The sequence below is a fragment of the Arachis ipaensis genome, chromosome B03 (genome assembly GCF_000816755.2).
Source record: "Arachis ipaensis cultivar K30076 chromosome B03, Araip1.1, whole genome shotgun sequence".
NCBI lineage: Eukaryota > Viridiplantae > Streptophyta > Magnoliopsida > Fabales > Fabaceae > Arachis > Arachis ipaensis.
In genome coordinates this window covers 25,089,480-25,109,260 of record NC_029787.2, presented here as the reverse complement: position 1 = coordinate 25,109,260, position 19,781 = coordinate 25,089,480, and the positions used below count along the sequence as shown (strand labels likewise).

The window sequence follows — 19,781 nt, the reverse complement described above, 5'->3', positions numbered from 1 at the left end:
CTACTAGATAATCGTTTTTAAATATATAAATTGTACTGTTTTATTTTCGTGCAGGAAACGGAGCCATTTGCATTGCGCATGTGGGCTTATCAATCCAGGTTATTTTCATTTCGATTTGTGCAGTCATCAAATTTATTTAAGTCGGTAACTAACCGCACCTTAATTAATTGTCATATAGCACATATTAATTAAATAGTTTTAAAACTTAAATGCACAAAATATTTTTTATTAGTAAACCCTATTATTTTAAAATATTATTGTTCCTAAATCATTTTTAGTAGAAGTATAAAATTGTTCTACCTATTTCCACTGCCACTCTATCCTCTTCTCCCACCACCACCACCATTACGTTAACATTCACTTTCGTTTTATTTTCCCACGATTTTTATGGGATGGCTCTTGTTCCCACTTGCAATCTTCACCCTTTCTTTGATTCCTTCAACACTATCCCCAAGCTCCACACTCTTTGCTTCTTCAGGTACTCTTCTTATTCTTTTTCTTCAATTCACTGCTCTGATAAGCTCACTTTCTGCGCAACACGGAACTGGGTCTTGTGCCATTCAATTAATGGAACAATACCCTCTAAGAATTCTAGTCTTTTTGGTGTGAAAAATATAATATTTCAATGTAAGGGTTTGTGTAGTGATAGTTGGTTGAAACGTTGGAACGAGCCTAACAAGTACACTCGTCCAAAACAGCCATGTGCTCTTTTGGATTATCAAGGTTCTGGAAATGGGCACTCATCAAAATCTGGTTTTGTGAGTTCTGATGATGATTATGATTATGATGATAGAGGTGGTGATGGAAGCAGTGGTGGTAGTACTATGGATAGGATTGTGGAGAAATTGAAGAAATTTGGGTATGTTGATGATGATAAGATTGAGAAGCAAGATAGAAGGGAAGAGAGGGTAATAGAAAAAGGATCTGTGGAGGATATATTTTACGTGGAGGAAGGGATATTGCCCAATATACGAGGCGGGTTTTCACCGGAGTCTCCATTTGGAATTGGAAACATTGTGAGTGATAGGGAGGTGAGATTTCCATGGGAGAAGCCAATAGATAAAGAGAAAGAAGAGGAAGAGAGGTATAATCGAAGAAGGAGGGAAAGTAAGACTTCTCTTGCAGAACTGACTCTTCCAGAGTCGGAATTGAGGAGGCTGAGGCGCTTAACTTTCGAGAAGAAGCATAAGACCAGAGTTGGGGGTGGTGGGGTTACTCAAGGTCTTGTGGACAAGATTCATGAGAGGTGGAAAGAGTCGGAGATTGTTAGGCTGAAATTCGAAGGGGAAGCTGCACTTAACATGAAGAGGATGCACGAGCTACTGGAGGTTTGCCTTCTACCTTTGGCTTAGTTTCATGTATCTAAGTCTTCTATGTTTAGTTTAGCTTCATTTATAACTTATAATGATAATTAGATTCAAATGCAATAGTGTATTGAAGGTAACAGTGTCTTTGTGAAGCATAGGTAAACTTGTCTTAGATGAATTGAATAGCATTCTATAGACACCTTCCCTTTCTTGGTGTTATAGTTGGACATCCAAGGTCAAATCTGTCCGTATGACATGTTCTGATATTCTTAAAAGGTTTTGATGTGAAACATGATATTTCTTTTTCACAAATTTTTTCATATAGTGATGAATTCTTGTGACATTTTCTAGAATTCGAGAGAACACTTCCTCTCTTTTGGATTTGGATACATTTCTTGATCAACCTCATCTCTTGTTAGAATAATCCCGATTATCCTTTGGGATTTGTTTGAATGTTGAATGCTCTATGATTACATGTTCAACTTGCTTCTTCTGACTGCTATTGTTTTGTTTATGTGTTTTCTTTTCTTTTATATTGTTGGGGTGTGGATATATTCTTCATTGGTCATCAATAACCTTAGCCTTATTCTTATTCTTGATTATTTTAAAATCACATTCAGAGGAAAACTGGTGGTCTCGTGGTTTGGAGGTCTGGCAACTCTGTTTCCTTGTACAGGGGTGTGAGCTATGAAGTTCCTTCAATACAACAGAACAAGTGGATATATAGGAAAAGAGGGAGTTCTTCAGTGCAACAGAACAAACAGATATATGGGAAAAGCGAGATTTCTTTTAAGTCTTTACCAGCACCTTCTCATCATTCATTGGAAAAGCATTCTGACATTGCTTCTAATTTTGGGACAAGTCCACATTTGGAAAAAATGGAAGCTACTGATGACCAAAAGGAAAAAAATTTGCTTCCAGAAGTTAGTTATGAAGATGAAGTAGACAAATTTTTGGATACTCTAGGCCCTAGATACACAGATTGGCCTGGGAGTGAGCCGTTGCCAGTTGATGCAGATATGCTTCCAGCAACTGTTCCTGATTATGAGCCTCCCTTCAGAGTTCTTCCCTTTGGAGTGAGACCCTCGCTTGGTCAAACAGAGGCAACTTCTCTACGAAGGATCGCAAGGACCCTTCCTCCACATTTTGCATTAGGTTAGCAATCAATTCTCTTGTGCATGTGAAGTATATAGTTTCGTGCTGATTATAAATTAATCATTGTGTATAGGCAGAAACAGACAGCTTCAAGGGTTAGCTACAGCCATGATTAAATTATGGGAAAAAAGTTCTATTGCAAAGGTTGCACTCAAACGCGGTGTGCCGCTAACTACAAGCGAGAGAATGGCAGAAGAGATCAAGGTGATAAATGATAAATCATGTCTCTTCCAGTTCCACTTGTAAAAATGTTGACTTTTTCCCAGTTTTTTCTTCAACGTTATTTTTATTACGTATGCCGTTTCATAATGAAAAAGCTTTTCCCGTGTTCAAAAAATGTACGGTTTTTTCTCCATAATTTGCTAATGGCAGCTTCCTTTAGTAGACATGAAATGTATTTAAGGGGTCAAGACTGCTCCACAACTTATGTTTGTAACACTTGAGGGATTCAACTCTTATAGGTGGAAGGCAGGCGATGGATTTGTATCTCTAACAAGTTTTAGTGATATCAAGTTATTTTGAAGCTATCATATTATAAAGGGGATTTTGGAAAAATATAGATATTTAATAAGTTAAATGTAAAATTATGAACTAAATGTATATTAATGTATAGAAGTCAGTCAGATGGCCTTGCAAGTTGCATTTAGATTAGTGTTGGATGGACTTTACATGCATCAACGAATCTAGTTATAGACAAATACTGAAATAATAATAAATGGTTGCCTGTTATATGCTGTTGATAAATTATTACTTTTTTTTTCCCAGAAATTGACAGGTGGTGTACTACTCTCGAGGAATAAATACTTCTTGGTCTTTTATCGGGGAAAGAACTTTTTGTCAGCAACAGTCACACAAGCCTTGAAGGAGAGGGAAAGAATGGCAAAAGCAATGCAAGATGAGGAAGAACAAGCAAGATTGAGAGCGTCATCTTTGGTCTTACCAACTATGAATAATTCAGAGATATCTGCAGAGGCTGGGACCCTTGGTGAAACTTTGGATGCAGATGCAAAATGGGGAAAGACCTTGGACGAACATCACAAACAAAAAATAATGAGAGAAGTAGAACTACAACGACATACCAAAGTTGTTAACAAGTTAGAACGAAATCTGTTTCTGGTAAGTGAATAGAAATCTCTTATCAACTTGCTAATGGATTTCATGTTAAGTCACTTCCATGATTGAGAAAAATGATAGTTCCCTAAGGGTTTTCTTACAGGCATTAAAACAATGAATAATGAAGGCAATAGACCAAGTTTACAAGGAGAAAAAAATATTTATTACTTATTTTGTACCTGACACTCATCCGTACATTATCAACAAGTTTAAACACTTTTTATAACTGCTAAGCTTGTTTAATTTCCAACGTGCTCAGTATGACACTAAATAAGGCCTTATCACCAATGCTTATAGATATTATGTTTGATGTGTAAGTGCCTTGGAGTTTTTTACATTCTTGTTGTCTTCTTTGATGTCCTAACTCCACTCTAGGATTGTTTTCCAACTTGGCATATATATTATTGTGATTGATCCTGGGATTTTCACTTATACCAGGCTGAAAGAAAGGTAATGAGAGCTGAACGAGCCTTGATGAAAGTGGAGTCATCTTTGATGCCATCGGAACCCAAATCAGACCCTGAAAGCATAACTGACGAAGAGAGGTTTATGTTTCGCAAATTAGGATTGCGGATGAAAGCCTTCTTACTTCTTGGTAAGAGCATATAAAATTGTCTCCAATTTATTTCAGGACCACTTTGGTTCATTTCACCTTTAGCAAAGGGCGGAAGGGAAGAAATCAGGGTGTCCTTGGTTAGAGTAAGGGTGGGATAGTAAATTTGATTAAAACTACACATGATGCTTATCCATAAAACAAATTTAAATCAAATTTGTTTTATATGAACCTGATTTTTGGTGTCAGGTAGACGTGGAGTTTTTGATGGTACAATTGAGAACATGCACCTGCACTGGAAATATAGGGAACTGGTTAAGATAATTGTGAAGGCTAAAACCTTTGATCAAGTGAAAAAGGTCGCATTGGCACTCGAAGCCGAGAGTGGAGGCATTTTAGTTTCGGTTGACAAAGTTTCAAAAGGATATGCTATAGTTGTTTACCGGGGTAAGGACTACCAGCGACCTTTAACTCTAAGACCGAAGAATCTTTTGACAAAGAGAAAGGCTCTAGCACGGTCAATTGAGCTCCAACGACGTGAGGTATTGATACAAACTTTTGTTTCGTGATATCTAATATCAATCTTCATGCAAAATCCAAAAACACTTGTAGGTCTCTCTAATTAATTGATAATTTATCCTAATTTTCTTCTAGTATTGTACTTACTAGTACAATGCATGCTCTTTTTTAATTTCCCTTTTCCACTGATAACAGGCTCTCTTGAAGCATATTTCAAATTTGCAAAAGAAAGTGGAGAAGATAAGATCTGAAATAGTAAGATTTCCATGGGAGAAGCCAATAGATAAAGAGAAAGAAGAGGAAGAGAGGTATAATCGAAGAAGGAGGGAAAGTAAGACTTCTCTTGCAGAACTGACTCTTCCAGAGTCGGAATTGAGGAGGCTGAGGCGCTTAACTTTCGAGAAGAAGCATAAGACCAGAGTTGGAGGTGGTGGGGTTACTCAAGGTCTTGTGGACAAGATTCATGAGAGGTGGAAAGAGTCGGAGATTGTTAGGCTGAAATTCGAAGGGGAAGCTGCACTTAACATGAAGAGGATGCACGAGCTACTGGAGGTTTGCCTTCTACCTTTGGCTTAGTTTCATGTATCTAAGTCTTCTATGTTTAGTTTAGCTTCATTTATAACTTATAATGATAATTAGATTCAAATGCAATAGTGTATTGAAGGTAACAGTGTCTTTGTGAAGCATAGGTAAACTTGTCTTAGATGAATTGAATAGCATTCTATAGACACCTTCCCTTTCTTGGTGTTATAGTTGGACATCCAAGGTCAAATCTGTCCGTATGACATGTTCTGATATTCTTAAAAGGTTTTGATGTGAAACATGATATTTCTTTTTCACAAATTTTTTCATATAGTGATGAATTCTTGTGACATTTTCTAGAATTCGAGAGAATACTTCCTCTCTTTTGGATTTGGATACATTTCTTGATCAACCACATCTCTTGTTAGAATAATCCCAATTATCCTTAGGGATTTGTTTGAATGTTGAATGCTCTATGATTACATGTTCAACTTGCTTCTTCTGACTGCTATTGTTTTGTTTATGTGTTTTCTTTTCTTTTATATTGTTGGGGTGTGGATATATTCTTCATTGGTCATCGCCTTATTCTTATTCTTGATTATTTTAAAATCACATTCAGAGGAAAACTGGTGGTCTCGTGGTTTGGAGGTCTGGCAACTCTGTTTCCTTGTACAGGGGTGTGAGCTATGAAGCTCCTTCAATACAACAGAACAAGTGGATATATAGGAAAAGAGGGAGTTCTTCAGTGCAACAGAACAAACAGATATATGGGAAAAGTGAGAATTCTTTTAAGTCTCTACCAGCACCACCTCATCGTTCATTGGAAAAGCATTCTGACATTGCTTCTAATTTTGGGACAAGTCCACATTTGGAAAAAATGGAAGCTACTGATGACCAAAAGGAAAAAAATTTGCTTCCAGAAGTTACTTACGAAGATGAAGTAGGCAAATTTTTGGATACTCTAGGCCCTAGATACACAGATTGGCCTGGGAGTGAGCCGTTGCCAGTTGATGCAGATATGCTTCCAGCAACTGTTCCTGATTATGAGCCTCCCTTCAGAGTTCTTCCCTTTGGAGTGAGACCCTCGCTTGGTCAAACAGAGGCAACTTCTCTACGAAGGATTGCAAGGACCCTTCCTCCACATTTTGCATTAGGTTAGCAATTAATTCTCTTGTGCATGTGAAGTATAAATTAATCATTGTGTATATAGTTTCGTGCTGATTATAAATTAATCATTGTGTATAGGCAGAAACAGACAGCTTCAAGGGTTAGCTACAGCCATGATTAAATTATGGGAAAAAAGTTCTATTGCAAAGGTTGCACTCAAACGCGGTGTGCCGCTAACTACAAGCGAGAGAATGGCAGAAGAGATCAAGGTGATAAATGATAAATCATGTCTCTTCCAGTTCCACTTGTAAAAATGTTGACTTTTTCCCAGTTTTTTCTTCAACGTTATTTTTATTACGTATGCCGTTTCATAATGAAAAAGCTTTTCCCGTGTTCAAAAAATGTACGGTTTTTTCTCCATAATTTGCTAATGGCAGCTTCCTTTAGTAGACATGAAATGTATTTAAGGGGTCAAGACTGCTCCACAACTTATGTTTGTAACACTTGAGGGATTCAACTCTTATAGGTGGAAGTCTGGCGCTGGATTTGTATCTCTAACAAGTTTAAGTGATATCAAGTTATTTTGAAGTTATCACATTATAAAGGGATTTTGGAAAAATATAGATATTTAATAAGTTAGAATGTAAAATTATGAACTAACTGTATATTAATATATAGAAGTTAGTCAGATGGCCTTGCAAGTTGCATTTAGATTAGTGTTGGATGGACTTTACATGCATCAACGAATCTAGTTATAGACAAATACTGAAATAATAATAAATGGTTGCCTGTTATATGCTGTTGATAAATTATTACTTTTTTTTTCCCAGAAATTGACAGGTGGTGTACTACTCTCGAGGAATAAATACTTCTTGGTCTTTTATCGGGGAAAGAACTTTTTGTCAGCAACAGTCACACAAGCCTTGAAGGAGAGGGAAAGAATGGCAAAAGCAATGCAAGATGAGGAAGAACAAGCAAGATTGAGAGCGTCATCTTTGATCTTACCAACAATTAATAATTCAGAGATATCTGCAGAGGCTGGGACCCTTGGTGAAACTTTGGATGCTGATGCAAAGTGGCGAAAGACCTTGGACGAACATCACAAACAAAAAATAATGAGAGAAGTAGAACTACAACGACATACCAAAGTTGTTAACAAGTTAGAACGAAATCTGTTTCTGGTAAGTGAATAGAAATCTCTTATCAACTTGCTAATGGATTTCATGTTAAGTCACTTCCATGATTGAGAAAAATGATAGTTCCCTAAGGGTTTTCTTACAGGCATTAAAACAATGAATAATGAAGGCAATAGACCAAGTTTACAAGGAGAAAAAAATATTTATTACTTATTTTGCACCTGACACAAATCCATACATTATCAACAAGTTTAAGCACTTTTTATAACCGCTAAGCTTGTTTAATTTCCAAACGTGCTTAGTATGACTCTAAATAAGGCCTTATCACCAATGGTTATAGATATTATGTTTGATGTGTAAGTGCCTTGGAGTTTTTTACATTCTTGTTGTCTTCTTTGATGTCCTAACTCCACTCTAGGATTGTTTTCCAACTTGGCATATATATTATTGTGATTGATCCTGGGATTTTCACTTATACCAGGCTGAAAGAAAGGTAATGAGAGCTGAACGAGCCTTGATGAAAGTGGAGTCATCTTTGATGCCATCGGAACCCAAATCAGACCCTGAAAGCATAACTGACGAAGAGAGGTTTATGTTTCGCAAATTAGGATTGCGGATGAAAGCCTTCTTACTTCTTGGTAAGAGCATATAAAATTGTCAATTTATTTCAGGACCATTTTGGTTCATTTCACCTTTAGCAAAGGGTGGAAGGAAGAAATCAGGGTGTCCTTGGTTAGAGAGTAAGGGTGGGATAGTAAATTTGATTAAAACTACACATGATGCTTATCCATAAAACAAATTTAAATCAAATTTGTTTTATATGAACCTGATTTTTGGTGTCAGGTAGACGTGGAGTTTTTGATGGTACCATTGAGAACATGCACCTGCACTGGAAATATAGGGAACTGGTTAAGATAATTGTGAAGGCTAAAACCTTTGATCAAGTGAAAAAGGTCGCATTGGCACTCGAAGCCGAGAGTGGAGGCATTTTAGTTTCGGTTGACAAAGTTTCAAAAGGATATGCTATAGTTGTTTACCGGGGAAAGGACTACCAGCGACCTTTAACTTTAAGACCAAAGAATCTTTTAACAAAGAGAAAGGCTCTGGCACGGTCAATTGAGCTCCAACGACGTGAGGTATTGATACAAACTTTTGTTTCGTGATATCTAATATCAATCTTCATGCAAAATCCAAAAACACTTGTAGGTCTCTCTAATTAATTGATAATTTATCCTAATTTTCTTCTAGTATTGTACTTACTAGTACAATGCATGCTCTTTTTTAATTTCCCTTTTCCACTGATAACAGGCTCTCTTGAAGCATATTTCAAATTTGCAAAAGAAAGTGGAGAAGATAAGATCTGAAATAGTATGTACCTACCTTCTGATCTTATATCTTTAGCATATTGCAAGCAAAATTGTATTATGGGAAGCAGACTGTACTCATATTTTGCTTATTTCACTTTTGATAGAAACAAGTGGAGACTGTAAAGGACCATGGAGATGAAGAATTGTATGACAAATTAGAATCTGCTTATGCTAGCAATGATGATGACTCCGAGGTTGCTCTCTCTCTCTCTCTCTCTCTCTCTCTCTCTCTCTCTCTCGTTTTATTTTTAATTTTTATTTTTGGTTAATATGTTATTTATAAATAGGTGGAAGATGGCGAGGAAGGAGATGAGGCATATCTTGAGACCTATAATAGTGAAAGCGACAGTGAAGACAATGAAAGTGATAATTTGTATACTTCAACTGAGCAATTTGCATCACAAAGTTGAAAGGTAAAAAGACATGTCTGAACTCTTAAGACTATTTCTACCATTTATGGAACAGTATACATTGAACACATGCTGAATGTGGATAAACATAATAACTCTTTCTGATCAAGCCACTAAAGAAAAGACTTAGTGCCATGTGTGTCAAAGGACATGTTATGCAGTCATGATAATGAATCGAATTAGACAGAATTATTGAAAATTGTATGTAGGTACTTTTTGTTCATAAGGGAGCTCTCTGAGTTGAATTAGTTAATAGATCTTTTTTGTTTATGTATTAAAAATTCAGGTTCAGTATTATGAGCTTATATAAATGAAGGAAATAACTGCTGATTTTAAGGCTTAAGGATTTGATGATGTTATTGTTGGTGTTTACTGTTTACCCCCCCAACATTAAAGATAATACGTATGTTCTTAGAGGGAGTGTTTGGAATTCTTTGGAATTGGAATTAATTTGATTTGTAAATCAATTCATTATTCGGAATTGATAAAAAGTATGAATTGATTTGATTTGTAAATCTATTGATATACTTTTTAACTAATTTTGAATCATCTCAAAGATTTCACTAGAATTAAAATGATTTCTTATTTTAGAAGTGTAAAGAAAAGGGATTTGAGAGGGAGATGACACTTCGATAATGGTATAGGATTGTGTAATATAATTGAAGAATAAATGATAAAAATGTAAAATCTTACCTTAAAATCAATTCAATTCTCGTTAATTTACAATCCCCAGTTATAAGCAAGAAAAGTTCACATTGTGGACTCCATATTGCATTATAAATGCAGAAAAAAAAATGCATCTTGATCGATTTGGCTGGCTGCAATGGTTAATGTTACAAATAATGGTTACTTGGTGGAAATGGATCTTCTCAATTTTTTTTTTTTTTAAATTGAGGGAGTAAAGTATTATCTCTAACTTTTAAATGATTTTTCTTTCATGTTTTCTCTTGGTCTCCTACTTATAAAATGTATGATGAGAGATCATGTTTTACCCCTTCAAGTTACTTGAAAAAAAAAAATTAAGAGGATCCAATCCCGTTAGTTGGTTACTGCTTCTTGTTGGATTTTCCTATTTTCAGAATTGTCTCCCCTAACAGTTTATGATCACTTGTCCTGGAAGATGATAGAACAATTTCCTTCGAAACAGAACCAGGTTCCGTTATAAGGCTTGATTCCTTGTAAAGTTCATAGATGGAATCAGCTTCCACATTCAAACCTCCTATCATTTCCAAGCATTTGATATCTTCAGGATCTACTAACAGGTTATGATCATCATCCTTCCACCCTATGAGCTGTGTTGTATGACAAGAGAACATAGTTACCATTTTATCATCTTAATGTATCATAGTGTAATGTCAGTATTTTTTCATGACAAGGTTGAGTAGAATATTGTTCATATGATTTTAATTTCCTTTGGTGGACCATCAACAGCATTTGTGCAATAGAGCCTAGCATTATCAACAAGTTTGCAGTATCTTGGAATGCATTAGCAAACCTTTTGTGAGATTTCAACTGTGAATTCACCCTCACTTCTCTCCCATTCATAACAGCTCAACCGTCAAAATTCCGGTAAGAAATGTTAAATTATCATACAAACTCGAAAATAGTAATAATTAGCAGAATTCTTTCACTCACACAAGAAAATATATATATACCTACCTAATGCCTCGAACAATAGCAAGATAGCCATCACAAACTACACCAACTAACTCTATTCTGTAAGGCTTTTGATCACGGGGTTCTCCATTATTGTTCTCTTCTGGTTGTTCTTCTTCTGCCTCATTCACTTGCTCCCAGTAGTTTTCGGTAATAGTTCCGTCTTCAGATACTTTACTTCCATTGCATTTGTGAACATTTCTTGCCATGGAGATAGTCTGCTCCACAAAAGGCTCCCATGATAAGGTTCCATCCATGATCACATGTCTCCCTTCATTTAGAGCTCTCACCAGCAGAGATGATGCTGCATCAGTCAACGATTGGTGCACCTGTTTCATATTTCCAGAGTTCAATGTGTTCATTAGTTAAAAGCGAGTTTGTAATGGTTTAAAATGTATAACTAATAATTTTATAGGAATTTTATCAAAGCTACAAAAGGACAATCTTTTAAGATTTGAAAGTAGTGAACTATCGTTTTTTTTACTATGAAAGATTTAAGTACTGACAATATAATTACAAAAGATGTACAATAATTCAATACATATTAAATATTGGGTTAGTTCGACAAAACTACCATCAGTGGCAGATTACTGTACCTGTATCAGATGTTGATAGTCCAATGTTATAATTTGTTAAAAGCTGGTTTATAATGTAACTAACCCATCAGATATCCAAATATTTAGAAAGAATCAATTGGATAGCTTCAATTGGATCCTTCACTCACTTTTGGGTATCGTACCTCAACCTCCAGGTTAACCTTGATCAGAGCACAACTTTGCCTAATGTAAGACTCAATATGTAAACAGAACAACACCACAATCCAATATGTAAACAATTAAAAGAAAAAAACAAGCTTGCAATCATAAAGCACAACGCAATTGGAATACCACTCCTAAAAACTTAAAGAGAAACAGGTTTACTTGATTATTCCAGTAAGAGAATTTTAGCAAGTTATTTGGACAGACCTATGAATTAAGAAGAGAGAGTGAGCTCAGCACAACACAAGAGAACAAAGAAAGTGAGATTGTGAGAACCCTTATGTGACTATGTGAGTGTTTGTGTGGGACCACCATTCAATTCAATTCAATTGAACCCTCATGCAATTATTTTTTGGACAAAATGCTATATTAAATCAAATGGAATAGGAAATTACGTTATTCTACCAAACTAAAAAATGTAATCTAGATTATTCAAAAGCATATTTTAATAGCATATTTTAATGTAATTCGAATGAGATTAGTTCGAATTAGCTAAAGTAAGAGTAATTCGAATCATTTAAATTTAAATTAGTCCCTGTCAAAGTAATTCGAATGGGTTCAATTCGAATTATGCATGAGTGGATCTAAAGAGTAATTCGAATTATATTGATTTGAACTATATGCAAACGTGACCCACACTGGTTTGAATTAGGCTGATTCGAACTAGCCCACCGTTTTGACACCCTAGTAATTCGAAACAGGTTGATTCGAATTGCACACATACAATTATTTTGATACACCAACAATTATATCTATATGGAATTAATGTTAAATCGAATTCAATTAGTTCGATAATACGAGTCTATGAAAAAAATTACATTTTATAAAGTTTAAAAATTTTTATTATATGATAGGTTAGTAAAAGAGTACATTATAAATTTTTATAGTACTCATCGTAACAATGTTTAATTTAAAAATTATTATTTAAATTTTAGTTGTACTTATTACAAAATGAATAATTACAATAACACATTCGAATTATATTAAAATATGCTTTGGGATGATTCATGTTATATCTTTTACTTTAGTAGAATCACATAATTTCCTCTTTCATTTGGTTTAATATGGCATTTTTTTTACCTACAATCACTCCATCTTTTTGTACTCTACATCTTTCTCCAATAAAGCCAGAGGACTCTTCAATAATGCCCTCTCTTTTGGGAACCACAAAGGTGTCTATGGCAAACGTGTTGAGAAAGAGAAAAGTGTGTTTGAATTTTTTGAAAATTTTATTTTTATGTTTGGTAATCTTTATTCAAGTTGATGGTGGCTGATTACACCTAAAAAATTAGGTGAAAAATTTATTTCTTTTTTATCAACTTTACTCTTCATTTTCTTCTATGAAGAGGATATCAGTAATTATTTTTCTAGTAATTCTCTGTAATTTTTTCTAGTTCTTCATAGTTCTTTGTTCTATTTTTTTTTCATCAAAATCGTTTAGATTTGTTTCCATCACTCACAAAGTGAATATTTTAATTTTTTTTATTATTTTTAGTATTCTCTTTCATATTTTAATTTTTATTCATCATTCAGGGAAGGTAGTGGCACATCACCAAGACAACCTAAGTCTACATCCTCCGACTGGCAGAATAGGCGTTTATAGAAGGATTCAGCTTCCCTTCTAAGGACATCCGGGTCCGTTTCCCACACCCCATCTTGAAGAAAGAGACCATGAATCTTATTATGCTTTCTCCGCACAAGAGTCTGGACATGAAAGAACTTGGTATTTCTATCCCCAAATTTTACCCACTGCTCTCTGGATTTTTGAAACCATAGAAGTTCCTCCTGCACAAGCGTGTTATTAAATTCCTCAATCAGCTGTTTTTCTTTTTGCCGCATAGACAAATCTTCCATTACTTCAAGTCGCTTCTGAAGGAAATTAATCTGTCTCTCCAATTTGCATTTCCTAACGAAAATATTGCCGAACACTTTAGAATTAAACTCCAAAGAGTTCTTCTGCACTTCTGAAAGCTTGCCGTGCATCTCTCTGTAGCCAGCCTGCCATGACTGGTTCACAATATTTCTGTACCCCGGATGAGTTGCCCAAGCTGCAATAAACCGAAAAGGTCTATTCTTTTTCGGTTGGGGACGACCTGTACAGCGTACTAGGATAGGACAATGATCAGATTGAAGCCTATTTAAAATTTCTGCGTAAGCCTCTGGAAATAGAGATAGCCAGCCACTATTGATACAAACCCGGTCAAGTTTTTTCGCCACCTCAACACCATTTTTAACCCTTCTGTACCAAGAAAATTGTCTTCCAATAGTCTTCAAGTCAAACAGATTACTATCCCCTAGAGAGGCAACCCTTAGATTCATGAGAGAATAGTACTTCATTAAAATCACCAAGAACAATCCATGGCCCGCAGAAAGACGAAGACTGAGTAACAAGATAATCCCATAGCAAAACTCTGGTATTAAATTGAGGACTACCATAGATACCACTGCACCTCCAAATCACATTATTTACCTGAACCTCAACTGTAACACACTGATCGAAAGCATCAACCCATTTGCAGTGAACACCCTGTATTGCAGAAAGGAACCAAATACCCCCCTTGTGTCCTGACGCCTCCACTATACCAATAGGGTGATAACCAAGTCTTTCCCAGAACATTTTCAAGTGTTGAAAAGGACAGTGAGTTTCAACCACAATAAAAATTACAGGTTTAAATTTCCTAACCAGCTCTTTACAATTCACCCGGGCTAACTTATTAGAAGCACCCCTAATATTCCAAGCTATTATATTTAAACTATCCATAATATAAAATATAAAAATATAAAACAAGGAAATCAAAGTGCTTCACCAACCTCAAACCGAGGCTTGCCCAGCGGAAGTGACTCCCGTGACCTTCAGGTTTGCCGGATCTCCCTGGAATATCTCCTTAATCCCGCCTACCGACGCAGTAACAGTCGGCAATGCGCCTTCCTTCTCCAATGGAACCGCCATGGTAACACCCTCCTTCACGGTTGCAGGAAGACATGACGATGCTTCCACCACCGTGCCTCCATTCTTCTCAACTGGCGAGCTCTGTAGGGACCCCGGCCTTGGTCGTTTCCGGAGAGAGGACCCGCAAGGCACTGGGGTGTGTCGGGTTGAGGAGATCGACGTCTCACCAACACGGGAAGCGAATATCCTGTCACCTTACTTGCTCATGTTTTAGACTTGAATTACCAATATTTCTTTTCAATCTAACAAAGTTCTTGAACAACATCATTGCAGTAATTCACAGTTGCTGCTAAAAATTCAACTAATTCTATTATGTAATTGTCTAAAACTCTAAAATGATATAATGTCAACATTTGAGATTTAGCCGTTCGATTATGAAAGTTACATTCATTCAAAAGTACAGGTGAAGAAGGATAGAAATTTTTTAGATTATGCAGTAGTCTAAAAATTTGGTAGCAGTTATTTTCTTAAAATGTTCTTAAAGTCAATTATGATTTTAGTGTTTTTGAATTTTTTTAGCGAATTTTAAATACATTTTTCGTATCATTATAGTACCTAAGTGCTAGGTAGTTCGGAACGTCTGTTATTTGATTTAATTTTTAGGAATGAATTTTTAATAGTCTAAAATAATCTTATGATTACGTGACAATTGAAGTTAATTGTGATTAACTGATTTATGAAACTAATTCTATAAAATAGGGGTACACATGGGTCGGGTGAAACCGGGTTTAATGTGATCCAGACCCGATCCGAAATATACACCGAGTTTATTTATTAGACCCGACCCGAAATATACACTGGGTCTATTTATTAGACCCGAACCCAGCCCTAAACCCGATGAAACTAATACACTTTCGGGCCACAATTATATCGGGTGAAAACCGGACCGTTAACATTACATTACGTTGATACCATCTTGTAAGTTAGCATGTAAAAATATCAAAATTTCCAAGACTCCAACCATTAGTTAACATGGTAAAATTCACTTAGAAAAATATAACAAGAACCAACCCTTCTTCAAAATTAAAACATAACCACAATCAATACTAATATTGTCTAATAATATCAAATATTTAAATCAATACAAATAACACAATCTTATGTATTAGTCTAAAGTCTTATGCATTCTAAATATAAAACATTAATTTATAGTCTTATAATGACTAATAACACAAAATATTAAGATTTACAATACTTAAATTTCACATAAAAATAGTCATGTTCCATCACTAATAACACAAAATATTAATTGTGTATGATGACCGGGCCACCGGGACGACTTCGGATGACCCGAGCTATAGCTCGGACCCGACCCGAAATAATAACCAGGTCTATTTTTGAGACCCATACCCGACTCTAAACCCGATGAAATCACACCAAATTAGTCCTCAAAGTGTTTGAGACCGGGTCGGGCCTTCGAACCGGGCCGAGTCTGTGCACCCTTACTATAAAATATATCTTCTACTGACTAATATTATCAACTATATTGCAGGTGATAATATAAATATTATCGAAAAGATTATAAAAATATTAAGTAAAAATTAAAAATTCATTCTGTTGGATTAAAAGAGAAATTAATGTTATTACTGATTGTCTAGTTAGGATAAAAACTAAGAATGTTTATTCTCATTAGAGCTGTTACTCATCCACGATGACAACGACCATGATTATTTCTTCCAAATAATTGCTGCCAAAATTTTACCAAATACATTTCTAATAAAAATTTAAACAAAATCATCAACCTATTCGATAAAAAATTTAGACCCAAATGATGGTGTTATCCAGTAACCCCTTTAGCCAAAAAAAAATTTAAAACCAAGACTTACTAAACATGTTTCGTTAACATATTAATGATTCTTGCAAAAGATTCTAATCATAACGTTTGGACCATTAAATAGTTTCATAATAAAATATGTTTTTTAAGTTTTTTAATAACTGCTAAATAGTCTTTATTTAATTTTAATTATAAATTAGTCTTTTATATATTATTTAATTATAAAATTTATTTTTTATTTTATAAATTATTTTTTTATTATTTATTTATTGAGAATCAAAAACTAAAACAATAATAAATTAAATCTTCCATTAATTGTAATAAATATTTTACAATCTTAATCGATCATAATTTTATCATTGATCCAATTACATTTGTATTGGGTTGGAAAAATCGTTTTTGTTAAAAATTCAATCGATTGGATGTACAAACCAATTGATTGAAATTCAGACTTCCCAAACTTCAATCGATTGGAACTGATATACAATCGATTGAATTTTGCAAGGCATGTGAGATTTTTCGTATTCAATCGATTGGTCATATTACCCAATCGATTGAAATCATCAAAGCAATCTAATTCAATCGAGTTCTATTAAATTATTATTTTCGAAAACCCCATTTTTAACTTTAATTCTACGACGAGTTTTTTTATGCAAAGCAAGTTCGCCGCACTATAATTTTTATAGAGTTTGTCTAACCCCGACGAACTTCACTCCAAATTCTAAAAAAAATAGCTAACTCAAGTTCTTAAACTTCACAATAGACAATGACAACCATTATCATCGTCTCCAGAGTACATAGGATAGGAGTACACAAGAATATTGGAGAAATAATAGTTTTTTTTAATTTATAATGAGAAAAAATCCTTGTTAAATATGCCTTATTCGTTGGTTTTGAAAAAAATTCGAGTGAAATTCGTCGGGGTTAGGCAAACTCTATAAAAATTATAGAGTTCGGGAGGTCAGACAAACTCTATAAAAAAATATAGAGTGCGGCTAACTCGCCCTAAATAAAAAAAAATCGTATTTGAAAAATTAAAGTTGAAAAATAGAATTTTGGAAAATGATATTTTTTTAAATGATAAGTAAAAATGATTTTAGTGTTATAGGAAGTGTACTGAAATTTTTTTTCATTGGTAAATTTTGAAGATGTCAGGTATATTTACGGACATTGAGATAGATGAGTAATACAAGGACGATGACATTAACCAACAAGAAGAACTAATATGTGACCAAGATATGATGGATAAACAATATGAACCTGAACAAGATTTTGGAGATGAATTTATTGAGGGAATAACAGAACCAATCGATTGAATTAACTAAATCCAGCTTTGATGATTTCAATCTATTGGGTAATATGACCAATTGATTGAATAAGAAAAACCCCGTTGCAAAATTCAATCGATTGAAGTTTGGGAAGCCTAAATTTCAATCAATTGGGTAGTATAAGCAATCGATTGAATTTTAAAAAACCAACATTTTAGTCATCGTTCAATCGATTGGGTAATATGACCAATTGATTGATTTTTGCGAAAACCATGATGCCTTGCAATTTTCAATCGATTGTTTTGTGATAACATGTTGTCTAATCGATTGAGTTATGGAAAACCTGAAATTCAATCGATTGTTTTGATAATCCAATCGATTGATTTTCAAAGAAACAAGATTTTACCGCCCTGGACGAACGTCACAGATCAAATATAAACTTTTAATTGATTATAATGGTCAAAAAGTTTATTACGATCAATGGAAGATCTAATTCGTTATTGTTTTTTATTTTGATTTTAATTGTTAATAAACATAATAGATGAATAATAAAATAATAATTTATAAAAAAAATTTATAATTAAATAAAATATATAAAATTAATTTGTAATTAAAATTAAAAAAAATTATTTAGTAATTATTAAAAAAATTTAAAAAATATATTTTATGGGCTGGGCTACACATACAAGCTTACAAGCTTACAAGTTGGCCCAGCCCAAACACAAATCACGCGCATCAACACAGATTACATGGAGCGTCACTTCACGCGCTCAACACAAACGGTTACGTATGGGAAACTCTTCCACTTCTTCCACTTCTCAAAATGCTTCGAAAACAAGGAAACCCTTCCATTTTCGAGCGAAAATCAAAATTCAAAATATACAAATCGTTGTTCGAAACCTCCATCAAAACACCATCAAACTCTCCGTGAAGAATCTGAAGAGAAAACAAAGCAACAATATTCAACGTAAGTTCATTAAGATTCCTGTATATTTTACTTTTCTTCTACGTTGTTCTTCTAGGGTTTACTATTATTCTTGCTTCTTTGTTACACTGTTCTAAGTTCTACGTCGTTCTTCTAAGTTCTACGTCGTTCTACGTCAGAAATATGAGCGAGGAGAAGTGATGCAATAAGACTGTCCAGGCCATCCTCATTGTTATTGAGTCCATTTTGTCAGATAGATTCTAATGATATTGTCACTGATTAATGTAACTGTTATATACTCTTGTAAGAAATTGAACACATGGTATAAATATATTTGATCCAATTATAAGTAAATTTTTTTTTCCATAATTAAACTCTCTCTGGTGTATTCAAAATGTCTGATTTACAGGTACTATAATATGAAGTGGTGATCCAGATAGATTGGAACCCATATATGACGGTCTGCATAGAGATCTACATAATACACCCAAACACAGACTATAAATACACCCGATAAAAAATTAAATTTACACCTCTACTGCAGATTTTAACCCAACACTACCTGAAATCCACTTGTTGTCCACAAGACCAAAATTTAGCAGAAAATCATTCCAATTCCTATCAAATGAGTCTTTACTATGAGGGTTTCATTTTCCCTCTTTGCTACATGTAATCAATTGATTCTTAATCTCGTTTTCCTTCCTATTTGTGCTCCACTTCGCCCTGATTCAGCTGACAATCTGAGGTTGAATCATCTATTATCTTCAAAACGAGTTCAAACTTTGATTTCAGAAACCAAAAAATCGAAAAGAAAACGAAGCTGGAGTTACAGAGAGAAGAACTAACGTCAATGACGAAGAACAAACCAATGAGAAAGGAGAGGAAAAGAACGATCGAAAAATCAGGGGAAGACGCGCGAGAAGAAGAACGATGAAATTTGGAAAGAAGAAAAATAAAGAAGGAAACAAATCTTTTAAATTTGGTAGTTATACAAACGCGGGATCTTTGTATAGCGCGTGTAAGTGACGTAGAAGTTACAGCGCATTTTAGTGGATTAGGCGTTAATGAACTTGTAATAGTTACAAGTCCTAATCACTTGTATACTGAACTTTTCTCATATTTTATTATGAGATCATTTAATGGTTCAAATGTTTTGGTAACATGATTCTTATACGAAATAAACGGTTCAGAAAAATACTACTCTATCCACGCATTGCACAAAAAAATGATACATTTTAAATTTTTTAGTATAGATATTTTA

The 19,781-nt window shown here is 34.4% G+C and overlaps 3 protein-coding genes across 12 annotated transcripts; 1 reads left to right on the top strand and 2 right to left on the bottom strand.

Annotated features, from left to right (window-relative positions):
* On the top strand, nucleotides 265-10,653 carry LOC107630036 (CRM-domain containing factor CFM3A, chloroplastic/mitochondrial). Of its 10 annotated transcripts, none has more exons than XM_016333055.2 (11): nucleotides 266-478; nucleotides 644-1,328; nucleotides 1,928-2,462; nucleotides 2,536-2,666; nucleotides 3,228-3,578; nucleotides 4,014-4,170; nucleotides 4,378-4,670; nucleotides 4,843-4,902; nucleotides 8,884-8,973; nucleotides 9,067-9,192; nucleotides 10,337-10,653. In XM_016333055.2, exons 1-10 carry the CDS (start codon nucleotides 393-395, stop codon nucleotides 9,187-9,189), a joined length of 2,511 nt encoding a protein of 836 aa, XP_016188541.1. In that variant the 5' UTR covers nucleotides 266-392; the 3' UTR covers nucleotides 9,190-9,192; nucleotides 10,337-10,653. The 10 variants fall into 10 exon arrangements, with proteins under 10 accessions (XP_016188537.1, XP_016188540.1, XP_016188539.1 ...); XM_021118495.1 differs by having other exon boundaries at nucleotides 267-478; nucleotides 794-1,328; XM_021118496.1 differs by having other exon boundaries at nucleotides 274-478; nucleotides 699-1,328.
* Nucleotides 10,236-10,734, bottom strand: LOC110269416. Its single transcript, XM_021117228.1, has 2 exons — nucleotides 10,612-10,734; nucleotides 10,236-10,481 (listed from the first exon to the last, which is right to left on the bottom strand). The coding sequence occupies exons 1-2, from the start codon at nucleotides 10,732-10,734 to the stop codon at nucleotides 10,236-10,238; spliced, it is 369 nt and encodes a 122-aa protein (XP_020972887.1).
* Nucleotides 10,642-11,418, bottom strand: LOC110270046. The gene has a single exon (XM_021118497.1). It carries the CDS (start codon nucleotides 11,205-11,207, stop codon nucleotides 10,845-10,847), a length of 363 nt encoding a protein of 120 aa, XP_020974156.1. The 5' UTR covers nucleotides 11,208-11,418; the 3' UTR covers nucleotides 10,642-10,844.

Coding starts and splice junctions, on each gene's coding strand:
- LOC107630036 (XM_016333051.2), top strand. CDS start 393: ATGGCTCTTGTTCCCACTTGCAATCTTCACCCTTTCTTTGATTCCTTC. Junction 4,671..4,842: donor TTGAGCTCCAACGACGTGAG/GTATTGATACAA, acceptor CACTGATAACAG/GCTCTCTTGAAGCATATTTC. Junction 4,903..8,883: donor AGAAGATAAGATCTGAAATA/GTAAGATTTCCA, acceptor CACTTTTGATAG/AAACAAGTGGAGACTGTAAA.
- LOC110269416 (XM_021117228.1), bottom strand. CDS start 10,734: ATGAATGGGAGAGAAGTGAGGGTGAATTCACAGTTGAAATCTCACAAA. Junction 10,482..10,611: donor TTGCACAAATGCTGTTGATG/GTCCACCAAAGG, acceptor CATACAACACAG/CTCATAGGGTGGAAGGATGA.
- LOC110270046 (XM_021118497.1), bottom strand. CDS start 11,207: ATGAACACATTGAACTCTGGAAATATGAAACAGGTGCACCAATCGTTG.